General features: G+C 47.5%; 6 protein-coding genes across 6 annotated transcripts; 3 read left to right on the forward strand and 3 right to left on the reverse strand.

Annotated features, from left to right (window-relative positions):
* Positions 1–13,925: 13,925 nt before the first annotated feature.
* EI90DRAFT_3124211 (uncharacterized protein) lies at positions 13,926–15,133 on the forward strand (the record flags this gene model as incomplete). Its single annotated transcript, XM_039063691.1, has 3 exons — positions 13,926–14,096; positions 14,157–14,204; positions 14,852–15,133. 3 exons carry the CDS (start codon positions 13,926–13,928, stop codon positions 15,131–15,133), a joined length of 501 nt encoding a protein of 166 aa, XP_038915554.1.
* A 3,786-nt stretch (positions 15,134–18,919) lies between these two features.
* EI90DRAFT_3016726 (uncharacterized protein) lies at positions 18,920–20,265 on the reverse strand (the record flags this gene model as incomplete). Its single annotated transcript, XM_039057029.1, has 5 exons — positions 18,920–18,977; positions 19,030–19,238; positions 19,273–19,434; positions 19,486–19,671; positions 19,726–20,265. 5 exons carry the CDS (start codon positions 20,263–20,265, stop codon positions 18,920–18,922), a joined length of 1,155 nt encoding a protein of 384 aa, XP_038915555.1.
* A 1,244-nt stretch (positions 20,266–21,509) lies between these two features.
* On the reverse strand, positions 21,510–22,201 carry EI90DRAFT_3124213 (uncharacterized protein; the record flags this gene model as incomplete). Its single annotated transcript, XM_039063692.1, has 5 exons — positions 21,510–21,605; positions 21,677–21,696; positions 21,747–21,753; positions 21,809–21,909; positions 21,970–22,201. 5 exons carry the CDS (start codon positions 22,199–22,201, stop codon positions 21,510–21,512), a joined length of 456 nt encoding a protein of 151 aa, XP_038915556.1.
* Positions 22,202–22,739: 538 nt separating this feature from the next.
* Positions 22,740–23,138, forward strand: EI90DRAFT_2855390 (uncharacterized protein; the record flags this gene model as incomplete). The annotated part of the gene is made up of 2 exons (XM_039053766.1): positions 22,740–22,859; positions 22,914–23,138. Coding segments are annotated over 2 exons (345 nt in total), but the record flags the coding sequence as incomplete, so codon positions are not given.
* A 2,208-nt stretch (positions 23,139–25,346) lies between these two features.
* On the reverse strand, positions 25,347–26,620 carry EI90DRAFT_3202415 (uncharacterized protein; the record flags this gene model as incomplete). The annotated part of the gene is made up of 4 exons (XM_039066427.1): positions 26,422–26,620; positions 26,198–26,371; positions 25,813–26,137; positions 25,347–25,677 (listed from the first exon to the last, which is right to left on the reverse strand). Exons 1-4 carry the CDS (start codon positions 26,606–26,608, stop codon positions 25,347–25,349), a joined length of 1,017 nt encoding a protein of 338 aa, XP_038915558.1. The 5' UTR covers positions 26,609–26,620.
* A 142-nt stretch (positions 26,621–26,762) lies between these two features.
* On the forward strand, positions 26,763–27,197 carry EI90DRAFT_2855647 (uncharacterized protein; the record flags this gene model as incomplete). Its single annotated transcript, XM_039053768.1, has 1 exon — positions 26,763–27,197. A coding segment is annotated over one exon (435 nt), but the record flags the coding sequence as incomplete, so codon positions are not given.
* Between the last annotated feature and the right edge of the window lies 1 nt (position 27,198).

Genomic DNA, 27,198 nt, shown 5'->3' on the forward strand with positions numbered 1-27,198 from the left:
GGGGGAAAGGGGTAGAACGGGTAAGGAGGATAGAGTATCGGGATAGAGGATGAAAGGGAGAAAGAAAGGAGGAACGATAGTGAGGAGGGGTCTTTGACCATGTGACGGATATGGTCGTTGGAGACTCCGTATCCGTAACAAAGATGCCCTCAGCATCTCTTCGTGCTCTATTGTATTCGCGCCTCCAGTGGGCGCAATGGTCGCAGGCGTCTTCTGACGCCCTCGAGTTATTAGACCGTGCCCACTTGGACGGTCTGGACGAGGAGCCGCTGTCGCTCCCTCGTCTCCCTCCTACGAGGGACTTCATTTCTTTCAGCTCCTCACGGAGTTGACCTGTCTGAGCAGCTACCGCTGACGCGATGGCTGATTCCCAGCCTGCATTTGGCTGGGGCGTTGTTGGACCTGGGCCGAATTGGCTAAACCAGGGGTTGATCTGGCCAGGGAAGTTCCCTGGGGAGTATGCCTGGGGCTGCAGCAGCAAATGCTGCCCCTGGAATGGCGCTTGTTGCGCCATCGGTGCAGTTTGCACCGCGTATGGTTGGAAGCCTCTTTGGGGAGGCTGGGGGTGTGCGATGCCTGTTGGCAATGCGGATGGTTGATGGTTCGCAGCACTCATTTGTGCTGCGTGCGTCGTGTAATCCATGGCGCTTATCTGCGCCTGGTGTTGTTGTTGTTCCGGGGAGCCTTGCTCCCCGGGTTGTCGTATTTCGATATCCGGCGGTTTGTTTGGATCGAACCGAGGGTTGCCTCCCCCAGAGAACGACATCTCGTCGTTATGTTACTCGTGGCGGTGGGAGGGGTCTTCGTTCTTGTGTGCGTGGGATTCGCCGCGGTTGTGTGTTCTTTTGCACGTGAGCCTGTGGTTCATGTGGTCTAGGCGAGTTGCTTGCCTAGCCCATGTGATTTCTTGTACATGGTGTGGCTGTCCGGGCGAGTTACTCGCCCAGAACTTTCCCACGCTCTTGGCTGTGGGCCATCGTCCCTCGGCTTTACTTCTTCTGCCTACGTTTTTGGGGGCGTAATAATGCCGAGAGTTCCCTGTCTTCTTTGATAGGGAGTTTTTCTGGTTCCCTTACATTTTGTAAGGTGAGGTACTCGTCCAGGTGGACGAGGTCGTCGCAATTTCCTAGGGGTTCCCATGTGGTGTCCCCTAGTTCCCATTTAACCTTAAACCAGAGTTCGTTGTGAACCCACGCGTGGTTTAGGATTTCGCGAACTACTGCTTCGCGATCAGGGTCTTCCCCGAAATCGTAGAATATGTTTACTTCCCTATTTGGGAAGGTTTCCTGGTCATTCGGCTCGTGAGGTGCTAGCCGGGATACATGGAATCTTGGGTGGATTCCGCGTTGTTCAAGTTGTGGTGGCAACTTGAGGACGTAGTTGGACGTTTCTGGAAATGTTTCCAGGATTTCATAAGGCCCTATGTATAGGGGCTTTAGTTTTCCTGCCCTGCCTTTGGGTAGGTTCAGCTTATCTGTGGATAAGTATGCGAGCTCGCCTTTTTTCAAAGGCGGGTCCGGGCGTCTTTTCTTATTCGCCTGGATTGTTTGAGCAGCGCGATTATGTATTATCGCGTCGTGTGCTGCCATGAGGTTTTCCTTCGCTTTTTTGAGCAAAGTCGTTTATTCCCGGGTAGTCCGAGAGTGGTGCTGTTAGGCACATTTTTGGCATATGGCCGTAGATTAATTCGAACGGGGCAAATCCTGTCGATGTGTTCGAGCTCGCATTGATCGCGAATTCCGCCATCGACAGTTTCGCTGCCCAGTCGCGTTGGTCTGGTCTAACCATCGCGCGTAGTATTTGTACTACTTTTTGTATCATTCTTTCCGCTTGGCCGTCGCCTTGCGGGTGGAATGCAGTTGTGAATTTCAACTGTACACCGAGTATTCAGTGTAGTTCGCGCCAAAATTTTGACGTGAATTTCGAGTCTCGATCTGATATGATCAAGTGTGGTAGACCGTGGAGTCTTACAACTTCACGAAGAAATACGAATGCTAGTTCTAGTGCGTTCGTTGTTGTTTTTATTGGAATTAGGTGGACGTTGGACGTCAACCTACAGATGATTACCCAGAGGTAATCATATCCCAGGCTTGTTGGGAATGGACCTGTGAAGTCCATGGCTATTGATGACCATGGTGCCTCGGGGGTCGGGAGTGGGTGAAGCATTCCGGGATTTCTCCTGGTGCTTTTCTTGGTTGTTTGGCAAGTTCCGCAAGACCTGCAGAACTTGTGGGTGTCTTTTCTCATCGACTTCCACCAGAAGTGTCGACGGAGGGTTTCCACTGTTTTCTTGGATCCTAGATGTCCAAGTGTTTCGTGGATGCTCTCGAGGATTATTCCCCGAATGGACTTCCTTTCGTAGTTTCCTTTCGGGACTACTATCTGGGTCGTTCCTCCTTCTCCAAGTCGGATTATCAGTCCGTCTTTTACGGAGAAGTTTTTGAAATTCCCCGGGTTCTCTAGGATTTCCCGGTGGATCTGGCTTTTCAAGTATCCAGATTTTATTGCCTCAATGAGGTCTTTTTCTTCGAATTGTTTTCGAAGGTTCTTTTCTGGAGTTATGATTTCTTCCAGATTTTGGGCGCTCCCCCCTAGAGTTTCCTCTAGGTTATCGCTCCCCCCTAGAGCTTCCTCTAGGGTGTTTTTCGCGCGTATCGCTGCGAGTCTCTTTTTCTCTGAGTTTTTACTCAGGGTACTGCTTAGTAGCAGTTCTTCGTATTCCTCGATTCTGTTGGGAATGATATCTTCTGCATTTTTGTCCAGGTGGATGTCCGCCGACACATAATCGTCGAAATGCAGATCCTCGTCCGTTGACGAGTCGTAGTATCTTGAGAGTGCATCTGCCACTTTGTTTTTGTGGCCTTCCACGTATTTTATTTCGCAATTGAAGCTTGCGAAAAAGGCTTGCCATCTCAGGTGTCTTCCTGAGTTGTGGTTTTTCGCTTTGAAATATTCCAAAGCTTTGTGGTCCGTGATTACTGTGAATTCACGGCCTCCCATGAGGTCGTCTTGCCATCTCATGAGCGCTTCGAGGACACCCAGTGCCTCGAGCTCGTAGGCGAAGTACCTACGTTGTGTGTTGGTGAACTTTTTGGACATGAATGCGGCCGGGCGGCAAGTCTGCCACCTTTCGCCTTGTCCAATTAATGCACCCATGCCCGCTGGGCATGCGTCTGTTATGACCCAGACGTGGAGTTTGGTCCTCTCTTCTTCTGAGAGGCTTTCCGGTGGGTTCCACTGGACGGGCTTCAGGATCGGAGCCCTACATGCTAGACGTTTGATTTCGTCGAAGCATTTCTGGTGGAGTGGTGTCCACCTGAATGTCTGCTTGTTTGAGCAGATTGTTTGCAGTGGTCCTGTGTAACCGCTGACGTTTGGCATGAATATCGATAGACTACCATTCCCAGGAATCTTAGGACTCCTGTGTGGTCTGCTGGCTCTCGCCAGTTGCGGATTTTTTCCATTTTATCCGCTTGAGCGTGGATGCCCTGTTTGTCCACTCGGCTTCCTAGAACGTCTAGGATTGGGGCAAATGGCTGGAATTTTTTCCGGCTTATGTAGAATTTCGCCCCTTTTAGGCAAGTGAATAACCACAATAGTGCTTTATTGTGGTTTTCCACCGAGCTTGTGCTGGTGAATATGTCGTCGAACCAGACGTGTAGGCGTCTGCCTACTTCTCCTCGTAGTTCCCAGGTCAGTGCGTGCTGGAAGGTGCAGGGAGCGTTGCAGTCTCCTTGCTGCATCGTGTTCGAGTTGTACGTCCCGTGGGGTGTGGAGAATGTCGTCCTATGGACGTCATCTGGATCCACGCGTATTTGTTCGTACACGTCCGACATATCGATCTTTGATCGGTATGTTGCTCTGGCAACTGATTCCTGGATCAGTCGCATGTCTGGCATTGGTGTGACGTCGAGGATCGTGTTTGAGTTACGGTTCCTCGCGTCTATTACCGTGCGCAAAGATCCATCTGCTTTGCGGATGCACAGTAGCGGGCATGCTCGCTCGCTGTTCACAGGATACCACCATCCTGCTTTTACATAGCGATCTATTTTGGTCGCTAGTGCTTCCTGCAGTGCTGCGGGACATCTCGGGGTGTTTTCCCGAAATTTCTTGTTCGGATCCTTCAACGGGATTCGATGGTTCACTTCCCTCAGGGGAGGCATTTCTAATGGCGCTGGCACCATTACGGTTTCAAATTTTTCTCTCCACCACTCCCTGAGTATTTCGAACTCGGGGTTGTTCATGGAGAGACCTTCCAGGTGTGGTACGTCTGGAAGTTCTAGTCCTTCCGGACTAGGATTGGGCCAACCTTCAGGGTATTTTCTTGTGATTACCCTGAGGTGTGTTTCAGTCCCGCCTCCCTGTCAGGGGGGCTTCTTTTTTGGTTGTTCTCGGGCTCTTGCTCGAGTTTTCCCTCCGTGTGATCTCGTCACACGGTCTTCGCTTATTCCAAGGGTGTCTATGTTGCCCTTGTTCGCCGTTCTCACTTTGTGGGACCGGAAGTCTAAGCTTACCTGGTTTTTGTTTAACCAGGGGGCGCCGAAGATGGCGTCGTACCTGTCGATGTTAATTACATCGAAGTAGTGTTTTTCTACGTGGCCGTTGATCTCAACGTCCACGTTAGTTCCGAACAGGATCTGTGATCTTGTTCCTTTCGTCCCCATTTGGAGGACGACTGGGTTCTCCAGTTGAAGGATTGGGATGTGGACCGCACGGACAAAGTCCGGCAATAAAGCGTCCGTTTCGGCTCCACTATCGAATAGCGCATAGGCTTTTATGCCTGCTATTTTTATGTGAGCCGTTAGCGTTCTCTTTGTTGAGAGCGGTCTGTTTACGGGGTATTTTCCCGCGTCTTTTGAGATGCAGAATTTCGCATCAAATAAAGGGGACTGGGTTTCGATGGACTTTTGGTCCTTCTTCCCTTTGTCCTTGTTTTCCTTGGGTACTTTGGTGTATTTCCCCAAGGCATCTTTTCTTGGTGCTTCCACCAAGGCTTCGGCGACTTTTTCGTCTGCCGTGTTTTCTAACTGGTGTGCTACAGCCAGTTTGATTTTATAATTTATGTCATCGTGGTCGACGACTGACATTGGGCCCATTCTTATGGTCCCAACGTTGACTTCCTCACCCTCTGAGTCAGGTGAGTATTGAGGTCCTTCGTATGGGTCCTCCACTTCGAAGCTTGATGCTTCGGAGTTACCAGAGTTGTTCTCTGGTTTCTCATCTGATGAGCTTTTTGACTCTTCGTCTGTTGAGTTCGCGATTTCCATGGCAGCTATACGCCTTGGTTTTTCATCGCTCGTTATATTGTGTCTTGGGCAATCTTTCGTTTGCCCTATTTTGCCGCATTTGCCGCAAATTGGAACTGACTTTTGGTCAGTTTTCCTCGAGTTTTTCGAGGATGTATCCTCTTTCCATCTGGGTTTCAGCTCTTCCGCTTTCTTTCCTGACGGGAGGGCTTTGCTGCGGCTCGTTGTTGCCGTGGTGGTTGTTCGGGTATAGTACCCTGATTTGTAGGCTGAAGACATCTTCAGCCCGTCAATTATCTCGTCTACACGAGATATTGCTTTTAACATCTCCTCGTTTGAGGAGAAGTCTGCTCTGATTCTATCATGAGCAATCATTTCCCTCTTCCATTCGAGGGGAATGTAGTTTAAGAACCTGGCGTTAAAGGACGCCTGGTCTGGCGGCGTCACCATTTGGGACGCTGCTTTTGACAGTTCTAAGTAGAACTGTTTTAGGCCTTTTTCCGCTTCGTATTTGACGTTGCGGTATTTCTTTGTCGCGTTCAACGCGGCGGAGGCTTTGATGAAGGTTCTCATCAATATGTTGAGAACCTCGAGGAACATGCCCTCGTCTCCTCTGAGGAGAGTTTCGTCTCGGAGTCTAATTCCGAGGTCAAATGCGGGTCCCCCTAATCCGTGAATCAAGCAGTCCAGATTGACTTCGTCAAATTGGGGACCTTTGCATCCTCATGAGGTGAGGAATCCCAGTAGTTCTGTGAACCACTGCCAGAACGATTCCATGTCGTTCTCCCCTGACCATTTCTTGTCAGGGAAAGCTGGCCCATTTTTTAGAGCTTCAGGCTTCACTCCCTCTGGGTAGGGAGTGAGTATTCTCACTTCAGCCATTCTTATGGCCTTTTCGTACCATTTCTCCAGGTACTCCTCTTGCTCCCCTGCCTTCATGGGGTCACTATCCAATGGAGATCTCTCCTTTGGGGGGGTTTTCGCTGGGGGGAATTTTCCTTGCAGCATTTCTTTGGTTTCTGGCAAACTCACCTGAAGTTGTATTGGATTCTCTCATTGTTTTGAGAGAGTGTGGTTGTGTTACCCCTCTGTTCGAGAGGTTCATCGAAGGTGGATGTTTGGCCAAAGCTTTGGTACGTGCCGATTCTCCTCCTAATTTCTGAACAGTGCCTTCTTTCGGCATCATCTTCTCCTATCCTTGGGAGAAGGATCTCCTTAGCGTCTCTGTCAAGTCGCTGATGGTACTCCAGTGTACTTTCACTGGTTGTTCTTTCGTGAATTTTTCACGAGTTTCGGTCCCATCCCGGCCCATGGCCCAGGGGTATTTTTTTGTTTCCTCACTATTTTGTGAGAAGTTTATTTCCTTCAGCAAGTCTGTCTGCTCGCTGATTTTGTCAGTCAACATGTCGATTGTGTTGGCCATTCTTTCTAGAGTTATCTCTAGACGAGCTGTGCTATTGTGGCTCATTTCCTCGATCTTTTTTTGGATCGAGTTTGTTGTGTTTATTATGCATGATTCCTGGTTTTCCAGGAGGAAGTTTGGTTGGGCAAGCAGTGACTCTCCCCAGTTGACATTGCCGCTTCTGGGGGTTCCAGAAGGGGTTCTTGGAGTAAAAACTCCATGCTCACTTTGTTTAGGTGAGGCTGTTGTGGAGGGTGCTTCCCTTTCATAGAGGGGTCTGTTCGCTGGTTTTTCCTTACTTTTCCATAAGGCTCCCTCAGCGAACTCCCTCATTTTGGTTTGCCTCCTCTTCATTATCTTGGAGACCTCCTCCGAGGTTGGCAACCTTGCCTTGTCTGGCATGGCGTGGGGTAGTGTAAACAGCAGAAGTTCTTTTGGAGCTTCTGCACTCTGGGAGATCCTGCTCTCAGGGCATTTTTTTGCGCCTTCTCAGGCTGGAAGCCTGAGAAGAAGTTGGTCTTCTTTTTCTGTCATCCATTCAGATGGAACCTGGAACAAGTTTCAGATAGCCGACATGGAGGTTCTTCCCTCTGTTTCCCTTTGTCTGCCTTTGGGGCTTGACTTGGGGACATTGTCAGAGACCAGGTTGAGACAAAGGAGTGTCTCTGTGATGGAGGGCTTCAGCCTCAGTGACTTGTGCCAGGAGCGCTGTGCCAAGTAACACGTCCATGCCCTAACTTACTAAACTGGCAACCAGAACTGAAAGGGGTAAACTCTAGTCGATTTTATTACTGAGGTGTAACCTATGTACAAGTGGAGTATATATATGGTTACAATGAGAGCAGGCCCACAAATGGCGGAGCCAAGCGGAGCGGAGCTAACGGGGTTAGACATTAGCCGATTGAATATTACCAATGAGTCGGGTTATGGGGTTAGCGGAATGGTAGGCGGATAACCCAGAAATGGAAAGGAGGGATAGGCCCGAAGGTAGGCTTGCAGGGCAAGTGAGTGTATTGCCCAGCGGAGGCGGGAGTGCGCTAGCGGATGTCGGAGCTGTCCAGAAGCCTTCGGGGCTCCATACTTAGGGAGGCATAGGTAATAAATTGAAAAGAGGGGGTGGTGACCATCGAGAGGTACCGAGGTGATTTACGGAATACAGGAGCTCCGAGGTTAGTGAAGAAGGAGTGGAGGTAGACCGGAGGGATTGGAGGGAGTGGAGGTCAATGGCTGGGGATGGATATGACAGACATGGGGGAGGACTCCAGGGGATAGTGGGGCCCTGGAGTTTCCTGCAACTCTATCCGATCAGCTTTTCAGGCTGATTGTTTGGCACTTACACATTTGCCGTGCAAGTCGATCACCTCCTGAGGAGGTGAGAGATCTTCCCCAGCTTGGGTTAGATCAATGTGATGTGGAGTTCTAGGGGTATTGGGCCCCACACTTACTCCACATAGGTTTCTAAAACCTTCAGGGACCAGCCCTGAGGAGGTTGCTTTTTCTGGATCATGTTGATCCTCATCATCATCTGACAATGGCTGTTGATTCGAATCTCCCATGATGGGAGATTGCAGTTTCTTAATAAACTGCTCATTTTTTTTTATCATCGCTGCAGATGCGACCTTGCCCTTGTGGGTGTGTTTAGGCGCCATTGGCACTACCGAGTCAAATTGTTAAGATGTGATAAGTTTTGTGGGTTGTGTTGTAAAACACACCTCATGCACTTAAAAAAGTGTGAGGTCTCAGTGGGTAGCTCAGCACACAGAGCCATAAGTGATACAAAGAAGTGTATTTTACGGTGTGTGTAAGCAGTTAACCAGAGGTTACCGCTTACCCACATGACTATATGTATCTTGTAATTACATATGGCTTGGGGTTCAGGTGTTATGGAAATGGGAAATTCCCATTTTTAGCCTCTTATGGCCTCTGTACAGTATATTATCACGTGACATGTATATAATAACAACTGAACCAACTATTATCACCTAAAACACCTGATGTCCATGTTATTGTAAACACCACTGTTACAACATCTGTTACATTAATTGTAACATCTTCTCAATGTCACGGCCCCCTCCTGCACCCGAATGCTATAGAAATGGGCCAATTAGGCCCCATTTTTATAACATCGGGGCTATTGCCCTGACATCATGAGACCTAAAAGTTTGGACATTCTGGGAATTGAACCACAGAACTTGTCAGGGCCCAGCCTCGGACTCAGAGGCTCCCTGGCCTCAACCCCCATCTAACCTGTCTGTCAGAGGACAGGCAGAAGACAGACAGGTTTCTGTCTGAGTCAAGGCCGGAGGTGTTGGCAGAGGTCTGTTGGAGCATGCACATGTGGATGTGCGGGCAGAAATTAGTGGCGCATCTGGAAGTGCTGTTCAAGGTTAGCAGAGTGGGATCATGGCCTCAGCAACTCAAGTGGAGCGCTGTGCCCTGAGCTTGACATCTGGGGGAGATCCCGTATTTGCAGATTGGCACTTACAGTGGACTTCAAACAAGACTTGCAGGTGGAGCAGAACTGTAGGGGGAGTGTGGACTCTGCGAGCATGGACTCAGAGGGGGGGAAGCCCCCTTTGCAGAAGGAGGGACTCAGACCAGAACATGGTGGGTACTCTAGTTGATTTCAGACTGAAGTCCCCAAAAGTATTTACAGGATATAGATAGGCACGAGGAAAAACATAGAAGGGCCGGTGTAGGGGTGGTGGTCACAGACACCCAGAAAAGGCAATATATCGGGTCTCACATGCAGGATAAAATGTTAGAAAATCCTACAGTGGAAGGTTGGCTAGGAATTAGGTGACGAGATTATAGTATGAATGGTAGAGGATATCGAGGCGATTCCAACGCACGTTACGCGAGGAGAATCGGTGAGATATTGACAGAGATATGCAGATTTCAGTTGTGTATCGCAATGCATGTCACATGTTCATTGCGCACACGTGGGAAATGGGGTGCACAGATGGTCCCTGGCATCCCTCAGGCTTCATAAAAATGGGGATAAATATCCATTGTTCATGATATGACTGGTCGGGAGGATGTGCCAATTTTGGGACCATGGTGACATGTGGTTGGAAAGTTAGGAAAATGTGCCGGATATTCCCCACCTCAATGCTATCTCACTCAATTCTCCATCAAATTGGATGCGGTTTGTTGCGTTGGATAGCTGTAGTCTATGCGAGTTGGTTGACATAGAGGGAGAGCAGTTCTGTCGAGTGGTTTGGACTGGAGATGCAGGTTAGGTTTTCCATGGCCACTTTCTATTGTTTTATATTTTGTTGCTTGTGATATTGTGTATCCTATTCTATTTTCTCTTGCGACGTGACCAGACGAGTCATATGGAACATGCTGGAAGCTTGCAGATGCGTTTGCAGGGTCGTTTGTATATAATATTGGTTAGTTACATTTTGATACAGAGATTCCCCTCCACTATGTTTAGATCTGGTCATGAAGTGAAGTGTGCTGGAGGCGTGGTCGAGTGCAGTAGTCTTGAGGGAGGCAAGGAAGCCTCACAGTGTCCTCAGGGAGATCCACACTGAGTTATAGGACGCCGAGTCCCAGTTGAGTTTTGAGTTTAGTCTTGATTCTGTCCAAGGAAGCTGCTTGCTGGCCCCCTTTTTCGTTTCTCATCCTGCTGGGTGGGAGTAGGTGTGGTGCGAAGTAGTTGAGGTAGTGGTGATCATGGTGGTAGGTTGGTGTGCCGCTGTGCTGTGCATCCATTTCCTATCCAGTCCCCGATCCCCCTTGTGTGCTCCGCTACCCCGCTTGCAGAGCGAAATGCAAGCGGGGAGAATAACTAGACCACAGTCAAGGGTCGTGTTGCCACTCTTCCAGCTGCTCCCTCACCAAAGGGAAAGAAGAAGGGGGGGTGGAAAGGGCACCTAGGGTTTCGGACTCACTGTGACCCTGGTGCCAACTAACTCAGCCTAAAAATCTCAACACACTAGGTGGACCTCCCTGGAAGACAAGCTAGCAGTACTGCCTGCAAAGCACTGTCCCCAAGACTACAAGCACTCAGACACCACCCCAGGCACATGGACCTAGTACTTAGTGGAGCAGAGGGGAGAATCTCTGTATCATACTAGATACATCTTGTATATAAACCCAAGTTATACTGGGCTAATGTCCGAGCAATCCGATGGTGTTAGGGATGGATAGAAACGGACAGAACAACATAGAACAAAGGAAACAACAGAAAACATAAAAACATATAGGAACAGCCACACAATCGATAAACTCCGATGATCTCCACAACGGCTGCACCAAATCTCCCGATAGTGGACCTGTTCGACTCGTCTTGACAGTAGCTTTCCAACGATACCTAATGCGTCTGGATCGGAGAAGAGCTGGGGGAGTTATGGTGAAAATACTGTGAAAGGAGCCTGGTAACATGTCCAGGTGGGCCGTAACCTGGTCTGAAAAATTATCAAAAAATACAACGATGATAGGGGAGGTTCAATAGGCTTTGGGGGAGGTGGGGGATCGTGTGTCGGGTCCTAGGTATCGTCTGTAGGCCATGATATAGCAGTGTCTGGGTACTACCGGCTTTTCCCTCCTTCACCAGTCAGTCCAGCACGGAAATAAGTGGGGATTGTCAAACTGAATGAACGACAAGAGCCTGGGAAATGGGAGGCAAGAAATGAACTAAAGCAAAGCAGATCAAGTGCCAATATTGACAGGTTAAGTGAATGAATAAGAAGTGCATCAGCACACAGATCAAGTGCCAATATTGGCAAGTTAAACAAATGAATAGTGTCACAATGTCAGGGACGCGTCCGGGGTCGAGAGGGCCCGGGGGTAATGTCCGGCACTGAAGCCGTCGCGGGGTGTGGAGCGGGCGTGTGTACTGGCAGGCCCGATCCAGGACAGCGGTCCCTGGCCACTTAGTCTGAAGTGGAGAATGTGTTATTATTATTAAAGGGGGAAACTATACTACTTACCTGAAGTGGAGAATGTGAGAAGAAGGTTACTTCTTCAGTTCCCACTTCAGGTACATTTATGTACATGCGGCTTGAGTCACATGACAAGTGCCACGTCATCCTCAGAGGTAGCCGCAGGCATCCGGGTGTCCCTGTGGGGGATCCCGAGAGCGTCCACTGCATGCGCGTGTGCTGGGCACAGCAGGAAGCTGTCCGGGGTGTGTGGGCCGGATGGGTCAATAGTACATCGATACAAAGGAAGGTGGTCCATGTAGATAGAAAGAAATAAAGAAAGGGGAAGGAGAGGGAGGAAGGAGGGGGAGGGGGATAGACAGCGGGGAGCGGGTGTGGTGTGGCCGGGTGGGTCCGGGTGGACCCGGGTCAGGCGGGTGTGCCCTGACACACGACTGACAAATCCCAGGGCTCTGTCAGCGGCAAATCAATGCCGACAGGCGATTCAGCTGACCCGAACCCATCCTTACCAGCCCCAACCCGATGTCTGTTCTATCGACCATGCACCGCTTCCGCACCTTCCGTAACCTCTGTCCATTTCTGGTTGTCCTTGACACCTCTGGTCAGGTCAACACTCCCCTCCGTATCTTGCTGGCCATCATGCTGTCCTTTTGTGACAGCACTGACAGACCACCCTCTGTTGCGGACTCATCAGCACCATGCTGATTCCCGCATCCCTTTGCAGACTTGTGTCGGCATTGCACCGACCCTGCATCCTGATTTGTGGACTTGTATCGGTGCCACGCACTGACCTCCACTTTTCCTCTGGCCATTTGTCACTTGGCAGCTTATCATCCATTCCTTGCCAAGTGCCATTTATTGTTTGCTTCCCTGCCAATATCGGCATTTGATCCCCTCTTTATTGGCACTAGGTTATTGATCTCATTCAGTTATTCATCAATAACCCTTGCCACTTATTGTTTATTGATCTGTTCCTCGTTTCCAGTTCCTGGGCTCTTGTCCTTATTTAGTTGACAATCCCCGCTTATCTCCGTGCCGGACTGACCGGCCTTTCTATATTCCCTCTTGCCTATTTATATACCTTGTAAATACTTTTGGGGACCCCAGTCTGAAATCAACTAGAGTACCCCCCCTGTCTGGTCTGAGTCTCTCCTTCTGCAAAGGGGGCTTCCCCCCCCTCTGAGTCCATGCTTGCGGAGTCCATGCTCCTCCTATAGGTCCACTCCGCCTGCAAGTCTTGTTTGAAGTCCTGTCAGAGACCAGATTTAAGACGAAGGAATGTCTCCGTAACGGAGGGCTTTGGCCTCAGCGACTTCTGCCAGGAGCGCTGTGCCTAGTGACACGTCCGTGCCCTAACTTACTGACTGGCGCTTAGAACCTAGTGGGGGTAACTCTAGTTGATTTATCTGCTGGGGCGTAACCTATGTACAAGTAGTGTATATATATGGTTACAGCGGAGACGGTTCCGCAATTGGCGGAGCCGGACGGAGTGGAGCTAACGGGGTTAAGACAATAGCCGACTGAATATTACCGACGAGTCGGTTCGCGGGGTTAGCGGAAAGGCAGGCGTTAACCCAGAAACGGAAAGGAGGGATAAGCCCGAAGGTGGACTCTGCAGGGCAGGCGAGTGTATTGCCCAGCGGAGGCGGGAGTGCGCTAGCGGACGTCGGAGCTGTCCGGAAGTCTTCGGGGCTCCATACTTAGGGAGGCGTAGGTAATAAATTGAAATGAGGGGGTGGTGACCATCGAGGGGTACCGGGAGGTTTGCGGAATACGGGGGCTCCGAGGTTGGTGAGGGGGGAGCGGAGTTAGAACGGAGGGGTCGGAGAGCCCGGAAGTCGATGGCCGGGAATGGATATGACAAGTCCGCTGTGAGTGTCAATCCGTAAATACGGGATCTCCCCCAAACGTCAAGCTCAGGGCACAGCGCTCCACCTGAGTCGCTGAGGCCGCGATCCCACTCTGCTAACCTTGAACAGCACTTCCGGATGCGCTGCATATTTCCGCCTGCATATCCGCACACACGCTCCAACAGACCTCTGCATCAACTCCGACCTCAACTCAGACAGAACCCAATCCGTCTTCTATCCATCTTCTGACAGTCTGCCAGACTCTAACAATATTCCCAGTCTCTGACAGCATTCCAGATCTCTGACAGTATTCCGACTCCGACAATAATCCAGACTCTGACAAATAGATGAACAATATAGGCACTTGGCAAGGAATGAATGGTATGCTGCCGAGTGGCAAAAATGGCCAGAGGACAAAAGTGGAGGTCAGCATGCAGTGCTGATACAAGTCCGCAAATAAGTGGGGTTGGTGCAGTGCTGACATGAGTCCGCAAAGCAGAGGTGGATCCATCAGTACTGTCACAAGGACAGCATGATGACCAGCAGAGGTCCTGAGGGGAGTGGGAGTGTTGACCTGACCACAGGGTGTGGGGGGCAACCAGAAGCATCAGAGGTGCAGGGGTGGGTGGAGGTACAGATGTGGGCAGAAGTCCAGATGCAGGCAGAGGTCTGGATGCCAGGAGCACCAAGGGCTCGGGAACTGGAGGTAAGGTCAGAATGCTGGCAAGGTCCAGGGTTGGATTGTTGACCAAGTCTCATTCAATAGGACAGGGGGGCCAGACATCGGGTTGGGGGCTGTTTAGGAGGGTTTCAGGTCAGTGGATTCACCTGTCAGTGTTGGAGAACCATGTGCTATGGGAGCAGAGCAAGCATTCTGTACAGCCACATTCCCACAGCTGCTCATGATTCAGATTCTCCCAGATCCTACAGTCTGACCTACTCAGTTGGACCATGTGACTACTCAGTCACAAGACTTCCTTTTCTACTATTTCGGACTCATCTGTGCCAGGCCACTGATACATTCATTCATTGAATTATTTCCTTTTTCCTCAGTTCTTGCACATATAGCTTGAGACTGAGGTCAGTAATACTTCCTTTCATTTCTCATCCCTTTTACTCTGTAACTTAATATGTATATTGCCTTTAGCTAGCGCTTATAGGTAATACAATTTTAGTTCTCATGCATATAGCTTGAGACTGAGCTAGTGCTTATAGATCAATTACTGTGCATTTCCTCAGTCAGCACTGGTTCGCTGCTGACTGTCAGGGCACAGCCCCTGACCCCACACACCCTCAGGTGCCCTTCCCCCATTTTCTCCTATTTTTCCCTTCACTGTTCCACATTCCAGCATGCATGCAGACCCATGGGAACGTTCTGGGCGAGTCACTCGCCCATAAACCATCACAGCCACAACCATGGGAACTTTCTGGGTGAGCAGCTCACCCAGAATCTTCCCACAGGGGGGTGCCAATTATGGAAAGTCGGCAAAGAGCCGAAAACTGTATAGTTCCCAACTCCCATTTGTAGCGGCTTCACAGGAGGTTGAGAAGGTTACCCTTCTTCTCAACTCATTTCCTGTGAAGGCTGGGGCTAGCCCCCTCAGTGAGTTTGAGGATCTTGGACTGGGACTAGACACCCCAGCAACTAGGAGGATCTCCCTGGCCCTGTCATGGAACGAGGGCCAGACCCTGACACTGACAGAGCCCCAGGATTTGTTGGTCATGACACTGTCCTCACACTAGGCAGGGCATGAGATGAGAAGAAGGGTAAAGGTCTCATCTCCCCACATGGTTGCTATATAAAGGGATGGGTCACATGCCCACAACTATACAGCTCCTAGAGTTGTGTAGTGTGACCTGGAGGGAACATCCAGGTGGCAGTGCCCAGTAAGTGTGGGAACATTCTGGGTGAGTTGCTTGCCCAGAAGTGTGGCTGTGACCCGTGGGAACATTCTGGGCAAGCTGCTTGCTCAGAAAGTTCCCACACTATCCTGTGTGTGCATGTACACAACACACAAAGGCAACAATCAAAGAATAAAGGGAGTAGAGTAGGTGGGGAGTCTGGGGCACCCTAAGGCAGGGTGCTGAACCCTGACAGAACTCCACATTGGTCCAAGCTGGTGTGTTGCCATTACACCAAATGCCCCTTATAGGCCAAGGTGGTTTCCAACAGTAAGTACTGGCTTGCCACATCAGCAAAAAATTGTTATGCTCCTGAGTGTGCTCCAGAGTATGGAGAGCACTGGGAGAATCAGGAGGAGATTGGCCAGTCCAGGAACAGCTCATTTCCTCTGGAGTTGGCCAGGCACTCCAGGGCACTCCCAGGAGGGCATGGAGCATTGCTTTGTGCACAAACATATCCAGTAAATACAATTTAAATGCTTCAAAGTGTATAGGGGTGAGAAGCTTCTGGGAGCTCCTGGAGCATTTGAAAATGAAAATGAAAAAAAGAGGGAAGATCCCCCATGAATACCTCCTCCTACCACAAGACTAACACAACAAGACACTGCTTAACATTTAGATCAAACACTATACTATGTATCAAGGACACTGAGACTCACCAATATACAATCAAAATTTATGGCCTGATATACATATGATTAATCTGGCAACTTAATCACTTTCAGGCTTGCAGATATGGAGGAGAAATGGGGTAGAATGAGGGGGGAATGAGGGGAGAATGAGGGGGAGAATGAGGGGGAGAATGAGGGGGAGAATGAGGGGAGAATGAGGGGGAGAATGAGGGGGGATATAGAGGGAAATGAGGAAATTTTGAAAAATAGGGACTTCTAAAATGTTGAAAAAAATAATTAGGGAAAAATCAAAAACAATTCAGGAACTGTAGTGCCTTTGAAGTACTTTCAGGATATATAATTATTTGCAAAATTGAGGAAGAAATGATGGAGAAAAATGGAAAATACTTTCGGAGACCCAAGAAATAATGAGAACTGAATTGATGGGAAAGTCTGAAAATTGAATAGGAAAGTGAGGGGAACCCTTGTAGCATTGTTATTTTCTGCTGTTCTGATTTTTCCCAATTCTTCTTGGTCTCATTCCCAGCTGCTCCTCAATACTCCTGGAAGCTCCTGAAAGCTCCTGGGAGGGTCCAGGAGCAGCTGGGAGTGAGACCAAGAACAATCAGGAAAAATCAGAACAGCAGAAAATAGCAATGCTACAAGGCTTCCCCTCACTTTCCTATTCAATTTTCAGACTTTCCCATCAATTCAGTTCTCATTATTTCTTGGGTATTTTCTGTTTTTCTCCATCATTTCCCCCTCAATTTTGCAAATAATTATATGTCCTGAAAGCACTTTAAAGGCACTATAGTTCCTGGATTTTTTCCCTAAATTTTTTTTCAACTTTTTAGAGACCCAAATTTTCCTCCCACCGCTCCTGCCACATTGCATACTCCTCACCACTCCCAGCTGCTCCTGAACCCCCTCCCAGGAGAACACTATTGGCTCCAGGAGTGCCCAATCTGCTGTTTTGTCTCCCACATGCTCCAGCCACTCTTGATGCTCTGGAGCATAACAGACTTTTGCTGATGCACTGCATTGACCATCCTCCTGGGGAAAAGGGATGGTTGTGGTCTCAACTGGAAATGGAAGGTCAAGTGCCTGTATATTCCACCCATGTACTGTACATTGAGGTCATACTAAACACTGATATCAAAATTCAGGAAACCCCCAAGGCTGATTGAAGTGGTTGAGAGCAATTCAATCACTCAATCTGCCCAATCTGCCCAATTGACTACTCTCAATCATCCCAATAACCACAACCACACATGGATACATCCATGTGTGTGAGTCCATCATTTGCATCCAGGTGCTGTACAGTTTCAAATGAATGGGTTTGCAACTTAGAAGTTTTTTCTTTGCTCCAACTCATGCACTCCACTACTCCACCACACTCTCTCTTCACATGCAACACCAAATTAACAACTCACAATACCCAAACAAACTGAGCTGTGGGAACTGCATGAACAAACATGATGATGCATGTCTCTTTTTTCTTTTTTTTCCAGTTGCATTCACAAGGCGATGTTTTTTACTCCACCCCAGATGTTCCTTACTTGAAAAAGAAAGAATAGGGTGGGTTTGCCACCCAAAACTACCCTGTGTTGTATGTTGAGTCATAAGTATGGCAGTTCACTGTGTTTGTTGCTAAACTGACCACCTAACCACCCTCTTGTGCTTGTTTACATAAGCCACCACCATTCCATGATTGCCTGACCCTTCCCCAATACCCTCTGATACATCCCCTCCCTTCCCATGATTTTTGTATGTTTTTTTCCATGTCATTTCCAACCTCCAACCAAAGTTCTCACATGCGACACTATCCCCAACTTCTTACTACATGTACTCAACAACCACTCATCCATTTCCGATCTTAGGCTTGTTCAATAGAAGATAACTAGCTCTACCTTTATGCCGGGTTTGGTGCCAAACGGTTCAGCAGTTGAGGCACATGTCTGCTTTCTTTGATTACATTGTATTTTCACCCACTTTCCTCTTCTGTTTCATTTTTCATTACATTGTGTTTGGGTACTACTGTAATAATTTGTATCTGGGTTCTTTTCCCAAGTATGTATGCAACATAATGTTCAAATATAATAACTTTATTGATAAACTTCGATGTGGGAGAGAATGTGATAGTGTGCCGATACAACCAACCATACAATCACTGAATCAGCTCAATCACCCCTGTAATTGGTGTGATTACAATCAGGGGACCCAGTTGAAGGGATTGTAAATCATGTGAGGTTGAAATGATCTCAACCACTTCAATCGGCCTCGGGGGTTTCCTGATGTATCTGATCCTTTGTCAGGGCACACCCGCTTGACCCGCCTCCACCCGGGCCCACCTCACCCGGATTCCCTTCTCCCACCCTGCACCCCTCCTTCATACCCCTTCCCCCTCTATCCCTCTCCCACTTCTATTTCTATTCCTATTTCTATTTCTACTTCACACGGACGACCTTTCCCTTATATCCGTGTATTATTGACCTGCCTGCGACACGCACATGACATGCCTAGCCCCGGACGACCCCAGATGGCTCTAGGGCGCAACCTAGTGCGCATGCATGCAGCATACACCCTCAGGATCCCCCACGGGGACACCCAGGTGACTGCGGCTGTATGCGGGGTGACGTGGCAGACCTCATGTGACCCAAGCCGCATGTATATAAACACACCTGCATCAGGAAACCTCTGAGGCTGATTGAATCGATTGAGATCATTGGGATGTCAATCCCTGTCCAATCACGCCAATCAGGTCCCCAGATTCAGATTGACAAAATCAATGGTCTTCTTCTCAAATTTTTAGTTGATTGGGATGATTAGGATGGGTTCACTGATTTACGTGGTTTAACTCATTTCAATCACCTCAACTAGTCCCCCGATTAGTGGTATTGGGGATAGCTCAGATGATCCAATCAATTGGTTCTCTCATTCTGTTCAGGCATCTTTGTGTGTGATGTGCGATGGACAATTTATATAATTGCGGATGCTATGTACAATTTATGATTGTTCACTCAGTGTCCAACAGGTATTCCATTTTGTGTGAAGCACCCAGGCCAAGTTTCGAGCTACAATCAAACCATTCGGAATCCATTTCCAGAAACAAGTCGAAAAACTCACAGTATGACATTGCCAAGCTTCATCGAGATCCTGTTCCATTGTTCAGCCCGATCTTCCTTAGCACTCCAATGACCCCACATGGAGCATAAACGTTTCCAGTCTTCATAGTAGTTGGAATGAGAGAATTCTTGAAGAGCTGGCACCACACGGCCCCTTTGGTGTTGATTCAATGCATATTTGATCTCGAGATAATTGTTTGAGCCGCATGTCTTGAGTGATATGTACTAACAACTATCCACTTACAATAGTCAATGCAAATACAACCGTCTCAATGCTGGGCTTGGATAGCCTTATCTTGAGATCCTGGCACTTGGTGTCAGTTGCCGGTTGCAGTTCTTTGAGCCCAAATGTGTATTCCAACACAGCAGCAATGGCAGGGTGTTCCAGCGGCCCGAAACGTGGTGACTGATATTTGAAACATGAGCTTGAGCAGTTAAAAAAAGGTAAGTTTGTCACCTCATCTGTGGTGCCTGTCGCGGCTTCATAGGTTTGGAATGCATAGTTACCACCGTCAATTGCCAACTCGACAGCGTGTGCAGCAGCGCCCACTTCCACACCCCCTCCAGCACCATACAATGCCGGGATTTCACCAAGGAGATGTGACTTGAGCTTGTTCCTCCATGTCCTGATGTCTCGTGCAAACTAAGGATTTAAAGATAACAGAGGGTCAAGTCTGAGTGAAGGAGGTACATGCACCATATCAAAAAGACCGTCAGACAGGTCGATGGTGATAGAAGAGGGATTTTGCGAGTGCTGGATTGCATTTGTTGCCAATCCTCGGATAATCTCCTTGAAATCGGCACCTCTTTCTATGAACAACTGTTCTGTAACTACCAACAAGTAAAGGTCTGCAGAGATCTCTTCGACAATTAAGTTGTTATGGGGATTCCCCTTAAAACTGCTCTTAAGAACCATTGCTCGGCACTTAGTTTGACTTGCATCCTTCTCAGATTTCACTTCCATGTCGAGGCTGCCTGGTGTCCTTGTAGGCATGGCGACACTACTTCCCGAAGCGGGAGAAGCACTCAAGAACAAAAGCAATTTGAGGCCAATAGTAGGCTTGTGGGTGGGGGTGCCAACACCTTGGCTAAAAATATCAGGAGAGGGCATGCTGGCGTTGACAGAATTGGGAGTGGGTGGGTTAGGCTGAGCTTGGCTCAATTCTCTGTTCAAGCTCTGTACATTGGATGAAAGGTCCATTACCAGCTGCTGCAGTTGCGGCCGGTAGCCAGACATGTGGATCCCACCCTGAGATTCCTTTTTTTAATAAAAAAAAATTTACATCCTGGAAATCGAGTTGATCAATTAGGCGGACATACCACCTGAGTTTCCTCCCCTGAAGCAGTCAAGCCATGCACTACTGAGCACATTGCAATTTGTGAAACCAAAATTAGTGATCAACCAATTGACCTACATCCGTGTTCATTCGACTGAGACTGAATGCTCAGGCTTGGCGATTCCGAGGGAAAGCGTGAATGCAGTTGAGAGTCCATGGGCATCCCACCACCCTGGTTCAAATCACTGAGAACCAGCTTTTGAAAAGAGAAATTAGTTTTAATATTGTGTTGAATGATCAGGCACATGCACGAAGTCATTCACTGGTGCACAGTGAAGCAGATGACAATTATTGCATAATACCGAAAAATAACGGACAATATATTTGCCTACTTTCAGGTCTATTCAGGGAGTCCGGAGTTTGAGGAACAAAGGGCAATTGCGGCTGGGAGCGTTGTAACGGGTCTATCGCCTAGACTCGAGACAGAGAGAAGGGGGAGGGTGGTAGTGTGCGCGGATGTGGTTCGTGAGGCCGGGTCTTGGTCCGTGGGCGCTACTGAGTCTGCAAAAACCTCAAACAAACACTCACCTACGTCTCTCTTGGACGTCAAGGCTGAGTATTATGATGTGAGGGGTCTTAGACGTGAGCAACTAGCTCAGAGGGGGCGTTAGGGTCGTGGATGGCGTCTTTGCCACTTGGATGCAACTTCTGCTTGTCCCTTCACGGGTCTATTCAATACTAACTTGTTATGTACAAGCTGTTATCTAGTTTATATATGTTGGAAATGAAATGAATGGACTGGGGGAATGTAAACGGGCCGTTAGGCAACCGTAAATGATGAATATCCAATTGGGAACAAAGAAACAATAAAAGAAATATGAGTGAATGGGGAAAATGTGACAACGGGTCCGAAATGGGAATTGTGAAGATTAACTCCGCAACAGTTCGCCACAGCACCCATCTATCCTCCCGTCAGCAACCTCCTCGTCTCCAGCTTTCCAACGAGCCCTTATTCATCCCATTTGGTGCAGTGGTTCTTGAGATGTGGAGAGGGGGTGAAATTGGCGGCGTGGTTGGGCGTGGGAATTTGGCTTGGGGCTGTCGGGAATGATGGGGAAAATAAGGAAAAATATGGAGTGAGTGTATGGAGTGTTGGATAGTGATAGAATGAGTATCGGGAGCGTCAGCGGATATGTACTGCGTGTTAGTGACCAAATTCCGCAGAATCCGACTTTTTGCGGTACACGGAGTTGTCCCCACAACAGCGTGGAATGGAGGTTTCATCAGGATTGTGGTGATACTGCAAAGCAATTAAGAAGAATGAGTATTCATGCTTGGTTCATAGGAAATAACCTGTTTGGATGACATTACCTCGGTTTCTTTCTCATTCACTTTGAACGACAATCAATAACAGAATCTATACATAATAAAATTGACCTACTCACTTCCTGTTGAAGTGCAATTGAGATAATATTCAGTGATATCAAGTGGGAATGAACTCACCGCAACGATGGAAGGCGGTTTCAAATGTTTATACCGGTCTTGGATTGTCTGTGGGGCCGCTGCTGCTCGTAGACAGGCAGACTGGACTACTGAATTACTTGCTAGACATCGGTGCCATGTAACCTCGCTAGTCCATACTTAGAAACAAGGGACTTCCCTACCTTCCGCCACAAGGCTATTCATAGAACCCACTTTCTGCGTTTCTTGTAAACCTGATTGGGTAGAAGCGAGCTGTGTGGCAGCCGCCTTTGCACGTCGAACCTCCCAGGCCTTGCTTGCTGCAGTGCTCCTGTTTGACTTGGACACTTCTGATATGGGAGGGGGTATAGCAGGCTCCGCGACATTTTTTGGGTCTTTCTTTCGGGTTGATGCTGCGCGTGTGTGCTTGGACATGTTGAATCAGACGATAGGAAAAAAATTGATGGGGCGGACTCAGATTTGAAATTGATTGAAGCCAATCCGTTAACTCCGTTGATTCTGCTCATCTAATCTATGGGCAGTTCAAAAAGCGCAGCAGCCATGGCCTCCCAATCAATCGAAGCTATTGATCCCATCGATTATGTCTCGGTTTCTCCCGGTTCAAAACACCTCAATACACTGTCCATGGTGCTTGAAAAAGTGCCGTATGCAGGGTGGTGGCCTTACAAATCACATCCATAAGAGCTCCCCATGTTACATGAAGGCTGAGGAGGCCCGCAGAGCCGCAGAGGCAAGAAGGGCTCAGCGTAATTCCAATGGTCCTCCCAATCAATCTCCCTGCAATCGATTGCCTCTTAACGATGATAACAATCACAGCGATGGAACCCCAGATACCAGCACTAGCAGCGATCAAGGGCCCTCCCACTCAAGAAGGGTCATTGTGGATTCCAGTGCTGGCAGACCTCTTGAGGGGTACATAGTAGAGACTCTTTGGGACCAGCTGTCTAAGCTGGAGGAGCACGGTCGACCCTATGCGCCCTTTGAAAGTAAGGAGGATTGGGAACTATGTTATTGGTTGAGCATGGAGGGTATTTCACAAAAAGGGATTGATCGCTTCCGAAATCTTACATGGGTGCGTGAGCATAACATTCCAGACAATTGATCGACCACGTTATCCGGAGATTAGGTGATGAACCATCCTCGGCCACCAAGTTGGAAAGATGCAGTTTCAATGTACGAACGGGTAAAGACGATGCCAGGCCCACCTTCATGGAAATCCGATACAGTAACCCTCGAGGAAGCACCCAATGAGCCACAAACACTCTACTGGCATGATCCTGTGGAATGCACACACTTCCTATTCCAGAATCCTGACTTTGATGGGGATATGGCATATGCGCTGAAGGAGGAGAACAGAAATCCTATAAAAGGCTGTTCTTTCTTCTGATACTTATATGTTAGTATTGGTACTTTAACTCAACCACTGTAGCGTTTTGGTTGCTTTGTGTATTGATATTTGTATGTGTTACTGATTATTTGTGTGTGTATGAAATTCTCAGGGTTCAATTCACTTGTCTACCTGATTGTTCCACACGAAAATTGCGCTATAGACCTACTATTTTCAGTCGTTTCACCTCTGTCTTGTCACTTTTAACTCGGAGCGACTCCAACCAACTTGACTCAACGTCACTATTTCTTAACTTCTTCTTAACTTTTTACTGAGGGTTGATCACTTTTACTCAGATGTGATCTGAACTGCACACTTATACTAATAAAACTTAATTTTTATTAGGACGCCTTATGACCTATGAGCCAGAGCACGTAGGGGAGAGGAGTAAAGAAGGAAGAGGGGTCAGACCAGAAAATGCGGTCTTTTATACCTTTCCTAAGGGCTCTGTTTTCACATGTCACTTTACTATTTACATTGCTGAGTAATCTTATATTGAGCTTAGCAATCCTCTTATGTAAGCGATCAGCATCCCATTCTGCTTCTAGAACTTTCTGGAAGTTTTGGTGTGGGAATTAGCCAATTGCATTGCCTAACACCCATCATGACCTTGTTTACCCTTGTTTACTCACTTTATTCTAGGTCACATGTCATGGGGTTATTTGTTAGCTTAAGAGTGTAGCTTTCCGTCGGTATAAACAACAGTAAACTACGAGGATTATTTATGAAGATATGAATTTTTCAAGATTTAATTTTGAGGTTCTCCAGATTGCTTTGGCATTAGCTCATCCATTTTCCTACGATTAATTCTGGATAAATTATGCCTTGTTCCTGGACTCAAACTCTTTAGTTTCGCATTTCTAGCTCATCCGTTTTTACCACAAACTCAGGATGTTTGAGCCAGTCTTCTCTGCAAGTGTGTTTTAATCTTGTTAAATCCGTTTCTCCCTCAATTCTTCAGATTTTAACATGAAATCTTTTCGAACACAGACCTATACTTCAACTCTTTAAGACCGACAAATATTCATATTTTTTTCTATTTTCCTCGTATAAATATTTCCAATTCTTTCATCTTTTCCTCATACCCGACCATTTTTCATTATTTGAATGCCTTGATTTTCTTCCGATTTCTCTTTGTCATTCGTTTCGTACGTTCGTAAAACTATTTTCCCACGTTACCACGAATTTCTAATATTTTATTTGATACAGGAAACCTTGTTTTTGTTTTCATGTGAGTTTATTTGCTGTTTTTCTTCATTTTCTGAGCCATCTTTTAATCCCTAGACTTGAAAGTTCGCGTAGATACTCAATTTATCGACTCTGTTCTTCAGTATTTTTCCGATATTCTATTTCAATTCATTTTGTTGAGTTATGATTTTATTCCTATTTTTATTTCTGGTCCGCGGAGGTTGTATGATTTTTATCCAATTTTCTGTGATGGTTTCTGGTTGTTTTAGTGTTGCAACTTTTATATTCCTACATATAGGCACAGCTGAGCAATTGCAGTCCCTTGCAATTTACTCTAATACCTAGGTCTAGGTTTGTTTCATGCAATTATGGCTTTAGGTTGCACTGGGATATTGCACTTCGGACGTTCCCTTGTTGTTGTAACGTGATCTGTTTGCTCTTGCGCATTTCGCACGCCTTCAGCTTATTCCGTGCTCGGTTCCGCTGGTTCCCGTGCCCTTTTGGCCTCAGTTCCCACGCACACACACTCCGCTATTTATCCTAAATGGGCCATTATTGTCTTTTCACTTCCCTTATGGTGTCTAACCTTTTGCTTTAACTCTACTTAGTTCCTTTTACTTTGTTTATCTTTGCGACTTAAGAATCTCTTCTATAATGGTCTGTTTTCCTATGAATTTTATCTGACGCGAGCCTGTTATCCTCAGCTGAATCTTTAAGATAGCGCGTTCAAATGAATAAATAAATAAATAATAAGTTTGTGGTCCATTCTGTGATCTTCTATAGTTATTTAGGATGCTCATTGGCTTTCTCCTCAGCGATCTTGGGAATTCTTATCCGCTTTTAAATCAAACCAATAAATAAAAGAAACCAGAGTCGTGATTAGTCGTGATTTGAGGATTTCAGTCAGTACAGACAAATTTCACAGAAGTACAAGTACAAGCATTCTTTAGCGATTCCGAGCACATTTCCAAACACGAAATTTCCCTATTTAGTCAAATGGTCGGACCACCATTTCTCTTCGCGCTCGTTCGCCCAAGTTTCTCCCGGAAAATAAATCGCATAATGATCGCGGTAATTCTCCAAGCCGAGCTGAAGTTCTTCGAGAGTTTCAAGACTAAAGCGCTTGAGTTTCAAATAAATTCTTTCTTGATAAATGCGGTAGTTCCACAGATTGATGGGGTTGTCGTGAGGCTTGCGGACTTTTTGTTCGGCCTTTCCCAACCATTCCATAAGCAGTCCTTGTGCATGACGAAGTTCGAGTTCCATCTCGTGTACTTCATCCATAGTGTTGCCTAAGGCAGCTTCGAGGAGTATTCTACCAATTAGGAAATCGGATGCTTCTTCGATATTTCAAATAGATTCACGTTTACTGTGTTGGGGTCGGAATAAATTTCCGAGGCGTCGGGGATTTCGGCGCATCTGTTTCTCGTCTTGAATAATGTCCATGCACATTTCCGCGGTCTGCCAAGCACGGTCCAAATCCTTTTCCAACTGAACTAGATGGTTGGTCAAGAAGTCGCTGACGGTCTTAACTCCTTTAGGAAAACCCTGATCATGGTCAGCGCGCATCGTCTTAATTAGGTATTCGGAAAAAGTGGGAGAGAATTTATATTCCGGATTATATTCGGATGGCGGTGTTGGAACCATCCATTCGGAATATTCGGGAGAATGTAAAGTGGGATGATTGATTTGAGTTCCCCAAGCGGTAAAATCAGGTTCCTGCCATCCACGATGTTCGGAATCAATAACCATCGGGTCTGAACTCTCGCTTATGTCTTGTATGATTTAAGGTAAATAAAATCATTGTTTCTCAGGTCATTCCCACATGTGCTCACCAGCAGGAATTTCCGTCTTCGGATTCAAATACTTCTCACAATCCGCATGAATCTTGCGAGTTAATTCCGTAAGAATTTGGCTGAGCTCTTTATCGGAACAATCTTCAAATGGCAATTCATCGGCCCCCTTGGACGAAGCTCTCTTCCTCTTCTTAGGATTCTCAAGATGTTTGACTAATTATTTATTTAGTCAATAATTTTCTTCCGGGTCATGTGGCACATACGGGTAATTTCCGTGTCGAACGTTCTGCTCTTCTTCTTCTCTTCAACCGAGTCGTAGCAAGCAAGGAAAGGTTGGAAGGACATTTTAATGAGTCGAGTAGTCACGATGGAACAGATAGGGTAGCAGAGGTGAGTAGCCAGATCAGTCCAGTTTCTTGCTCCCCTCTTCACCGCTAACTTTTCGCCCATTTTTATAGACGTATGCGCCCTCATGGGTGTTTAGTTCGGATGGGGCCCGGGTTTATTCAGAGATGACGATGGGAAATGAGTGGCACTTTCAGCAAGTAGGTCCAAACCGCATAATGCCCCTACTGAAATAAAATTCATCAACTCATAGTCGCTGCTTGACGAAGGATCCACTATTCTTGGGATAATCCTTGCGTCTGATCGGACCCACTTAACGAGCTTTACTGGGGACAAGAAGATGCATGCCGTTTACATCTCACTTGGGAACATCAGTAAAAATGTCCATCGGAAGCATAACACGTGCGCCTGGCTCTTGCTTGCCAAGGTCCCAATCTGTAAATTTCCCAAAACTCCTTTCCCTGGAAATAAAACCGAACGAAAGGCTATTCCAGGAATACTTGGCCAGCGACTATTTCACAACTGTATGAGACGTGTTCTTGAGCCTTTGAGGACCGATTGCAGGGGATACTTCCATGTGCCCTCTCCAGATGGGCACGTTCGCTCCTGTATCGCCATTTTGATGGCTTGGATTGCTGACCTTGAGGAGCAGCTCCTCGTCGTTGGTGCTCGAAGCTTCAGCTGTCCGGTCTGTT

This window comes from Cantharellus anzutake (assembly GCF_015039405.1).
Source record: "Cantharellus anzutake strain C23 chromosome Unknown EI90scaffold_26, whole genome shotgun sequence".
Classification (NCBI taxonomy): domain Eukaryota; kingdom Fungi; phylum Basidiomycota; class Agaricomycetes; order Cantharellales; family Hydnaceae; genus Cantharellus; species Cantharellus anzutake.